Source organism: Merops nubicus, unplaced genomic scaffold (assembly GCF_000691845.1).
Source record: "Merops nubicus isolate BGI_N331 unplaced genomic scaffold, ASM69184v1 scaffold7492, whole genome shotgun sequence".
Taxonomy (NCBI): Eukaryota; Metazoa; Chordata; class Aves; order Coraciiformes; family Meropidae; genus Merops; species Merops nubicus.
The window spans coordinates 11,441-22,537 of record NW_008591481.1 but is presented as its reverse complement, the minus strand read 5'-3'; the positions used below and the strand labels follow the sequence as shown (position 1 = coordinate 22,537).

Here is an 11,097-nt window from a genome sequence, read left to right as displayed (position 1 = left end):
TGCTATTCATCTCCCTTCAATTTTTCCTAAACCCTGAATTGCATCACCTGGAGCTACAGCTGCAGAGCAGCACGTTCTGAGACCACACAGACAGAACTCACTGATCCTCCATGGGATTCATGGCACCACCATTGTTCCAGCTTCTGCCAACAGAGCTGGAAAAACAACCAATTTCCTAAAGTGCAGTGAGTTAACTTGGGGAAAAAACACATAAATGAAAAAGCACATTACTCTCCTGTGTAACAGAGACAACTTCTATTTGTATCATATACCTAAGTTATCTACATGTGCCCCTGGAAACAAGAGAATTCTTAAGATTTTAATATTAGAGTGTTAATAAAATTTAATACCCAGATTCCCTCTGGCTGTGAAAGAAACCCAATACTATTTCTCTGGCATCTGCTTCCAACAAATAAACAAACAATTTTTTTTTTAAAATATATGCAATTTCAAAGAGATGCATCTCTGAGGTTCATGGACTGCCCAAAAAACCTAAAGAATTATTGCTGCCCTGAAATGCAAAACAAGTCAAAGATGAGAACCTGAGGTCAGAAAAGGCTGTACTTACTCCTTATTCTTGTTTTTAATGCACGGCTGGTAAAGGACTTTGATAGCACTCCAGGTCCTCACTGGTCCAGAGCTAGGCACAAAAATATCTCCAAAGAGTGCAAAAGCACTGTGGGAGGAGGAACTTCCTAAAGACTCCACCAGCAATGTATCAGAATTTAAAACCCAGATCTATAAATGAAGAAATAATTTATTTTATTACAGTACATCAATTTCAATTTTTTTTACTCTTATCCTAAATCAGCTGATAATAAAGCCACACTCTTAGAGTTTCTAGCAAAATGTTAACAGATATAAATTGACATTTTATTATTCATCCTTTAGTGGAAAAAAAATAGGTTAATAGAATAACCTGATTCCTGATTTATCAGTCACTTTTAAGATCATTATTGCTGTGAAGTTGCCTATTTTTTTTGGTGGCAGCATGTTTTCTTTGATAGAAATAAACAGTCCCAAGTCATCTGTTTCAGTCAAATGTATTATCTCTCCAATTTCATATTTTTTTAGGAATTAGCCGAGCATATGGTGTTGAACAACTGAGGGCTAAAGGGAACTGAAAGACCGCCCACTGGAAGTGCCAAAAATTAAGGATTTTTAGAAAAAGCATGATAGTTTTGTCTGGATAGAGCTAGGATACGCAAGGAGAAGGACAATTAATGTGGTCTAAAAATAAAGTTGTGACTTACAAATGGCTGTAACAGGTCCTTACTTGGAAAATAAATTTTTTATCAAATTTGATAGTGGGAGCAGCATTCTTCAGCACTACTTGCTCACAACAATTCATGGGATATTTACCAGGGAGAGTTTCTGAACTTTTTGCATCACATTATGGATCTTATTTAATCTTTGTGTGATTATGCATCGGTGTTCCAACTTGAATCCAGGGCTTTCATGCTAAGTACTATACAAAGACGTCAAGCTTTTCCTTTATTCACAGCCTGCAGCCCTGAAGTGATTTGAGTTACCAATGGAAATCAATTTTTACAAGTCCCGAGCTTGTATTAAATGTTTATATATGAAATATTTATCATGGAAAAGAGTCTTTATGCAACGCTGCTCACTAGAGAGTAATCTTCTGCTTCTCATGACCTAATCGGCTTGAAGTAAAACAAGTTACATGATGTTAGGCAGCAGACACATGATATCCCCTGTGGAGGGAGAAAGCCACCGTTAGCAGGACACACAGTATACGTCCTAATTGAATGTGACAGTCACAATTTATCAGAGCCCAAGGCTCAGAACATTACAGTGGAAGTTTCATAAAGGAGGAATGAGATATATTGATAAAGATGTCCTGGGAGGGGATGGGAGGAGAAGAATCATTTTAGCATATGCACATAAAAGATGACAAGCAACTGCACTTGGCTTAGCAAGTGACTGTTCATCAGTTTTGCTCTGGTAACTCACTGCACACATTCACAGCCCAAACTGCAAAATACACCTCATCAGCTAGGGCCATTACACAATGGTGCTTTAAGCCAAGTGTTGAAGAGTTGTTGGAGAAAATGGGGGAAAAGGAGAAGTGTCTTATAGCCACAGGCCACTGCCAGCACACTTAGCTTTAACTAAACAGAGCCTCTTCCTTTTGAAATTATTAACTTCCTTGTGAAGAAGCCTCCTGGGATGCTTTTCAGAAGGGGAATATCTTTCAAACTAGTCTAGGGAACAACGCAGCATTAGCAGTCTGCTCCTTTCAGAATCCTTCTTAAACTTGATTTAGAGCAAGCAACCAAACCATTTCATTTGCAACACGGTCTATCTGAAAAGTACTTCCTTCTACCACAAGTGTTGATATGTGCCATCTGACAATAATGTTCTACCACTTGTACAGAGTATGTCTTTGTCTCAACAGCAAGGCAACAGCTCTCTATTAATAATTTGGCACACAATACAGAGAAAATAAATGAATCTTGGTGGGTGGAAGGACATTTGGCCATGAGAAAATCAACTTCTGAACTACATTTGCTTCTTCAGGTAATTATTTCCTTCTTTTTTTCAGGCATGAATTATTTTTTGATCTTGCATTTGCTCTTAATTAACAATCACAAGACACTGTGTGTTGACTCAAAGCAGTTTATACATGTTATTTCTGCCTAACACAGTTTCAAATTTTATCTGCACCTTCAATTATGTTACTCACAATGTACAATCTTTCCTCCATTTCTACCTCTTTGTACAGCAGAGCCTGAATTCCTTTCATAGGAACTCCAGTAAGAAAAGAACCTTTACAGAAGGATAAATACATAAAGTTTAGAATTCATTCGTAGTTTAGATTGATGACCTTTTCTGAAATGACAGCAGCAGGAGAAAGTGTTTAGTTTGTTTCTTAGTGTGGGATTTTTTTGTGTTTTTTGGCGGTGGTGGTTTGGTTTGTTTTTTAAATCACCTTGTCAATAGGCTTCAAAGATGTTCTTAGGAGAAAAGGTGCAACAAAACTCAGTTATACTTCATGGCACTTGATCCAAACAGGTGAAATATGATGTACATTCTGTAATCAGTTTCCTGAAATCTCAACCTGTGTCACCAGCATCAATTTGTGGACATTTAGGCATCAATTTGAATTTAACATGGATAAAAAAAGCTCTTCCTCTTCCTTCATAGTTCTTTCTCAGTTACTGCAGACATTACCATTATTGTCATCATCACATAGGTCAAAGATGCAAACATCTTTCATTACAGCTTCTTTGTCTTCACATTCAGACTGTTCAGATAAAGATGTGGTTTCCTCATACTTCACAGAGAATAAAGCTCTCTAAGAAAGCTGGGTAGCCAAGTCTCAGCAGGGTACACATTAGCTCTCATCTTGATCACTGCAACAACTTCCTCTCCAACCCTGACAAATGTAACCTTGCTCTGCTCACGCCCTCCAAAATGTGGTCCAAGAATCAGTATCCAATTGACAAGTCTCTCCCATTTTGTTACCTATTTCTTCTCCTGGTATATCTTCCCACTCTCTCTCCACTCACTCCTAAAACACAAGCTGCCTTACTTTAGAAGCACATTACAGCCTAATCCTACTCCAAAAATCATCTTTAATTCAGTACTGAAAAACCAGACTTAGTATTCGAACACTCCAAACTCTACCATATACCTTTTGATTTTCACAGATGTATCTTTCTGGGTTTTATCAGGCTGATCCATCCGTGGGATGAATCCCCTGAATCTATCCACAAAACTACTTATATCTTTCAAAGGCATCCTTTTTTACAGTAGAGGAAAAAAATGGCAACTGTCACGATGCTGCTATGCTGACCAATAACGTGCCATTCTGCTTGTGTCCTCCTATCTCATTATCCATTTGCTGTCCTCATTCTTAGCTTGTAAGCCATGCAACTTCAAGGGAGGGAACCCTTCAACAGTGAAGCAAAGAGAGGAGGGAAATGGTTAATCTTTTAGAGAATATGAAGAGGGCAGAGATACAATTAGGATAAATGAGGAAATCTGTATATGCCACTTTTCCTGAGACATTTTCATTTATTGTCCTCTTCTTTAAAAAAATCCCATATAAATAGAATATAGCTTTCAGGAACTTGGTTATCACCAACTTAACAAAACTCATATTGTGCTATCCTCAAACAACATAGCTGGTAATGTTAAGTGACACATCCCAAGAAAATCAGGAAAATTAGTATATGTTATATTTTTGGTTTAAAAAAAATTATTAAGAAGACTTGTGAGAGACCTTAATCTTAATTAATGGGCACCTAAGGTGTGTGGAATCACATGTGTAAGCACAAACACTGTGAATGAGAATATTTGGCTCGTTGTCAAAACAAACAAGTGGGACAGCTGGTCCATGATGCATCAGTGATGAGACTACTTGTCTAACTTGGCTGTATACTCACAGCCCCAAGCACCTACAATTTTTACTGTTTAGCTCTCTGCAATCATTAATACAAAGAGTGCTTACACTACACCTCTGTCCACAAGGCCTCTGAGCTCTTAAGACTTAACCCATGATTCCACAACACCTCTTGGTGTGTACACAGTAGCTAGAACTTCACCCTGTGTGTGAGTAAGGGCTTTCTGATGTTAAACACACAAAAAAAATACTAATAACTCACTAATAAAAAGGAAGGGATGCCAATCAGAAGCCAGCCCCTATGATAACTCAGCCTGCTCCTCTAATCAATACATGGGCAAAAATATAACTCAGAGTCAAAAGTAATGGCAATCTACTAAGTAAAGTGACTTTTCATTAGAAAATAAGCAGTTCATTCTGTATAAGCTACTACACTTAAGCATCAGAATATTGGGTAACTTGGAAACATATAAGCTGTAAGGGAAAAGTCACAACAATTTTTAATGATTCCTCAATTATATTATACATAGTGACAATTATGGGTCTGCTGATGAGACTTTATTTTATGATCACAGAAAAAGCATTTCTCAGTGGTTGCATAAATGTTATTTTGGCACTAAAATTTATTTAAAAGCAACAGACATACACTCAGAATCTAGTTGTTTGGAATTTACAGCACTCGGACAGTGCATATATAAAAAAAGTTTATTTAATTAGATTGCCTACCTCAATAAAGTGCATGTATAAGCTTATCGAGGGCCAGAATCTATGATCATCTATTTCTTTATCTTTGTGTCTGTGACTTACTCATACAAACTGAAAAATTACAAACTTGGTGCCTATATTTAGTTCACTAATAAAATAAAATATCTCTGGTTATACCAAGTGTATAGTGTTCAGATAATTCCAAACCCAGGTTCCTATCCATTTTAGAAGTTTGAGGAATTTAACTGTCACTATTTAAATATCAAGCTTAACCAAGTTTAACAACATTAGAACATTAAGTATAATAGGCAATTTTATTTTTGTTTGCACTTCACTTTGCAATGCAATCTACCTGACTACATTAGTAGACTCTGCTGACTAAAGACAGTATTTGTGAAAGAGGCTGCTTCTGTTGCTTAAAGAAAAGAAACACCAGAGCAAAACAGGTGAGATATATATATAGAGATATATATATATATATAATAAAGTCAAAACTTAAAGCTTTCCATATTTTCTGAATACAAACCACAGTGTTATTCTGTTCTACTTGTGATGCATCTGTAGTAGTTTCAACACTATATTAACAGAGAAAATGTCTATATGTACACTACTTAGATTAAAAAAGGATGGAAATTTCTTATTTGAACAGAACTCTTCAGAACTACTTCAAGAGTATGAATTTATTAATTTTATTTAAACATACAAACATGAAACACATCAATAATACATTATAGGAGCTTAGATTTATAGGTTTTCAGCAAGATAAAGATTAAAAAAAAAAAAAGCCAAAAAAAACCACCTTACCAGAATATAGGTTTTTCCATTATCCCCTTTTATGGTGAATCTAAACGTGCTCTTAGTGGAGGACAGTTCCACAAGACACTGAGCAACCACACTCTGCACGAATTGAGACCTGTTTAAGAATTAGCCACATATTATATGTTTTCATAATAACTACATGGGCAAAGTCACTCATATCAATGCAGTAAAATTATATTAATATCTCCATACTGTCAATTCCACTACATCCCACAACCACTTTTTATTGCGAGAGGGGGCTCCTTTATCTTTCAAAATAGTCCTCAGAATCTGAGGACTTTCTCTTTCCTGCAACAGGAATTTTTTTACAGATTAGTACTTTAAATTGCTCCACATCCTTTATTTTGACTAACACCAAAGGTCAAATGCCGAATAAAAGCTTTTCCCTATTATATTTTACACATATGAACACAAAATTTAGAATGATGCATAAATTTAAAATATAATTCACAAAAAAAAAAGGAACTGTGACTAACGCATAGTGATACAGGATAGCTGTATCAAGTCCTGTTTCACCTTAGTCTTAAATTCAAACTTGAAAATTCCAAAATCTCACTTCTAATTAAAGATTTAAAGCTTTACTTAATTTAACTTACAGAATCATATAATGTTTGGGTTGGAAGGGGCCTCCAAAGGTCATCTAGTCCAACCCCCCCACCACAAGCAGGGACATCTCCAACTAGGTCAAGCTACTCAGAGACTCATCAAGCCTGACCTTGAATGTCTTCAGGGATGGGGCCTCCAACACCTCTCTGGGCAACCTATTCCAGGGATCTGTCACCTTCATATTGAAGAACTTTTCCCTAATGTCTAACCTAACTCTACCCTTTTCTATCTCAAAGCCATTACCCCTCGTCCTGTCACTCCAAACCCTTGTGAATAGTCCCTCCCCTGCTTTCCTGTAGACCCTCTCAGGTACTGGAAGGTTGCTATAAGGTCCCCATGGAGCCTCTTCTTCTCCAGGCTGAACAACCCCAGCTTCACATAATGTAACCTTCCACAATTAGTCACCAGATATCATGTAAACTTCAACAGATCAAAATAAATAAGCACTGTATTTTGCCTTATCACCTGAATAGCCAGACACTACAAAAAATTATATACAGTCTCTCTCCTGTGTCACACACAAACACACACACAGACAAGCACACAAAATTGTAAGTAAATTCAAGAGTACATTAATTTTACAATGCTTAGTTCTGTGATGACTACATAAAATTTGACAGCATTTTGTTATTATATGTAATTATTCAAAATGTTTGTGCATTTCTAGCATCTGTTCTAAAACATAAACCTGAGAAAATTATCAGGGTTTTTTTTTATTTTTATTTGTTACCTTGGCATAGGATGGAAACTTCCTTCAGATGGTCGAATAATTACCTCAGTGACATAGTATTTAATGGTATCTAAAATGACAAAAACATTTTTCAAGTACAACAGAACAACCAAATTCTTAAGAGTAGACTATGACTATACTAATCAAACTTTTGTTCAGCACTCAATTAAGAGGTGCAGCAGATGGTGAAATTCTGCTTTGGTTTGTGGGAGGAGAAACAACCAACAACTGAACACATACATTGCCAGAAGAAAACTGCTCTGAGCTCATTACATGATCAGTAATTTGTCATTCATATTGATCCTTGTTTAACACTGAGAACAATCATCATGAAACAAAGCAAGCAAGAGCTCAAGCCAAATCTGAAAGATAAATTTAAGGAACTTTCCTAAAGCACTGAGATCAGCACAGCTTACATAAGTATTTTATGCTGCTCAGTAATGCTGCAGTGAATCACAAGAGACAGTTTTAATAACGGCACACACAGGGGAATAATTTTCTTCTTTGCTCAAAGACCAGAATAGAACTTCTTTCAAAAAATCACACTAACTCAACACTAACACGGCATGCACTCCGAGTTTCAGGATAACAGTTCTCCAAAAGCTCCACTCAGACAGCCTTTAACACTAAAGGGAAGAGTTTGAGTACAGAATTTAGTTCCCATCAATGAAGTCAGGTTAAAGATGATCATACTGAAGCTCTGGGTCTGTGCTACAAACGCAGCCTAACATGAGGGCCAGCAGCACAAGTTAAGCATACAGAGTAATAAATTCATTCCACGAAGCCTTAGCCTGAGAACAACAGTAAAGATTCATCAGTTCTATAAATTTTAAGGGTAGAAGAGATTGTCTCATCTGATCTCCATCCACACATGCCACTAAAACTGGATGAAAGCCAGCATTTCAGGATGATACTTCATCTGTTTAAACGATTCCAAAGGCTTGGTAATCCCACCACTTCTCCTGATAAATACTACATTTTTTTAACCACCCTCACAGTTAGGAAGCTGTATTTTACCTCTAACTTTAATTTTAGCCTGCTCCATGCTGCGCCTGATCCTGAGAGACAGGAGGAAAAGAAGCCAGTCACTCAAGCTCCCCAGCTCTCACCCTGAGTAAGGAACTGCTGCTGCTGCTGCAAGAGTATTGGGAATTGAGAAGTTTGCTTGCAGAGGGAGAGAAGGTGGGATTTCCCAGGAAAAAAAATTATCTGAGTATGTGGGGATAGAGTTGGGGGAAGGAATAGCTGACAGTGGAATTTCAAAGCCAAATCCAGTCTCCACAGCTACACCACTCACAGTCACCACAGCTATATCTTCAACGTGCTCATGAGGAAGCAGGGAAAGATGACAGTCAAGTCTGCTCTCTACTCTCCTCACAGAGATGGTTCTGTGCAGACTTACACCACACATCTGGTATAAAACTATCTCTGGTTAGTTTTTTGCCCATTCTTTGAACTCTACATAAATTTCCTACAGTACTGAAGAAACATGGTCAAACCAATGGACATGCCATCTAACTTCAGCCACATACACAGTCCAGACCAAATCCCTGCACAACTACACAGTATTTGCCTTTTTCCATACCCACCCATCACATCAATTACTGGTTGCTACATCCATCTGAAGGCTTACATTAAGTGACTCATTATTCATAATGATCTATCAGTAAAGCTCTCTTCCAATCATTGCTTTCCCAAATTCATAGTCTGCTTTGCGGGTTTCAAACAGCTCACCTTAAATTTGGTTTTATTATAACCTGTACTGTTCAGATCTCTGTACAGGACGATCCGAACCTCCTGTAACAGAAGGCCTTCTGTCTTGCAACTCCTTATGACCTCTTAAACAGGCATTGCATTTTCTGAGAAGTTTTCCTATTCTCCAGAGCTCTGAACTTAGCCAGGCTCAGACTGACTGATGCAGTGGAGCAGACAGATAATGAAAGAATGAACCTTGCTAGTAACAGTCTTAACATTGCTTCTCTCCTGTTAATAATTGCATTTTAAAAACCACCAGAGACTCATTGTTACACTACTTCAGGTAAACTCTGATGATTCAACATAATTACAGCTTTTAAACCAATAATATCATCATCTCATCATTGGATGATGATGACAGATAACCTGTTTCTTTGACAAGGCTTCCTTTCCATGAAACCAGGCAATCATATCTTTAGCTTCTAGCTCTGTGTTGATCATGTTCTGAATTAACTTTTCCATGATACTATAAGACTGACAGCAAAATAAACAATTTGTAACTTTTCAGGTCTCCTTTTTTACTGAGATTCCTAGTAAACTAGAATCATGCACTGAGTCTTCCAAAGCTTTGGAATGAGCCAAATACACCACAGAAATAATGATGAGGAAAATCCCTGTCATAGGTCACCTTCAAGGTCTAGCAGCAGAAGCAACAGCCTCATCTGTTCCAGAAGAGAATGAGACAAACACACAGGAATCAGCCCTGCACCCTTCTGATAAACAATGTTGCTCCAGAGTTTTTAACCTCCCGTGCTCAGTGGCTGATGCAGTGCAGTCTAGACTGGTTTGCACATCCCCTACCTGATGATGCTGTTTCCCCCAGCATTGTCTTGCAGCGTTTACAGATGACTCTAGTATTTTCCTTTGGTTTCTGCAGGACAAAGAAATGTCATTTAAATGTCACACAGTTTTTCTGAAAAAGGCATATGTAATTTTAACACAGTCCTCAGAGTAGACAGTGAATTTTGTACTTGTTTCAGTTCTCTTTATGTTTACACACACAGCGATTTGTATTCACTACTTCAGCTTGCTGCACTTCCACTTGCTTGCAATTTCTCTCCTAGCTAGCTTTAAAATCTGGCAATATAAACTGACCACACTGCACAACCTGTAATAGCTAACAGGAGAATCACCTATTATTGAGTGGCTGGATGACAAAATGACAGGCTAAGTTCCATTTTGATAGGGGCAAAAGAATGCACATGAAAAGAAGTATTCCAAAATATATACATAAAATGTGACTGAAAACAAAACAACAAAAAAAACCAAACAAACAAACCAACCACCCAAACAAACCCAAACCATAAATATAACTGCAATGTGACTACCATCATTCAGTAAAAAGTTCTAGACACTGTGGACCATTTAACAGGAATATCAGTTCCTGAAGTGCTCAGAATTGGGGTTTGGCATATGGACAATTCCCTTCTCTGCAGAGATGTGTGATGATTCTTGTCTCTGCAGAGATGTTGTGAGAAATTAGATTCTCTGCAGAGATCATTGTGAGAGAAGTAACTAATTGTGTGAGGAAAAGCCATCAGCTGTTTTGGAAAAAGCCAGATGAGTACCAGAACATTTCTATGGGCTTTCACCAAGGACCTGGCCAATCGTGGATGAAAGCCAATTGGGTGAGCAGCAGCAGGTGTCCTGCTTGTTAAGAGAACAAGATTAAAGCAGGCCCAGCTTGTGGAGATATCTGGGGGGAAGTTTATCTGCCGGTGGGTACACTAGGCAGGGTTTCCTTATTACATAGGAAGGACCCTCTGGCTATCTCTGAATGATAAGGTAACATCCAACTATGCTCTAATCCAGCATTTCCCACAAAACGATTTTGTGGGGGGTGTTGGTTCCTTCCTTTCTTTTCTCTTCTGCTCTGTTCTATCACCTGTGGTGAGTGGGATTGCTGCTTTTTTTTTTGTTCCACCCATTATTAGTCAAACTGTACTGTTTGTATCCTCTATATTGTTTGAATTTATTGCTTCCTTTATTGTACCTGTGACTGGCCAGGCTATGTTGTTTTTCAGTTTGCAGAAAATAAATAATCAATTTATGCTGACTTTTGTGTTGATAGCCTTGTCTTTCCTGATGTGGTATCTAATTGGGAAAATATTTC

At 37.6% G+C, this 11,097-nt stretch overlaps 1 protein-coding gene across 1 annotated transcript in view; it reads right to left on the bottom strand.

The window, feature by feature from the left end:
* Positions 1-564: 564 nt before the first annotated feature.
* UBE3D (ubiquitin protein ligase E3D) overlaps positions 565-11,097 on the bottom strand; it is a gene marked incomplete at its 5' end in the record, with an annotated part of 20,252 nt that continues 9,719 nt past the window's right edge. The window contains 4 exons of the mRNA XM_008950276.1: positions 565-738; positions 5,879-5,987; positions 7,230-7,299; positions 9,786-9,855. Of these exons, the coding sequence (XP_008948524.1) occupies positions 565-738; positions 5,879-5,987; positions 7,230-7,299; positions 9,786-9,855 (423 nt within the window). The remainder of the gene's footprint in view (positions 739-5,878; positions 5,988-7,229; positions 7,300-9,785; positions 9,856-11,097) is intronic.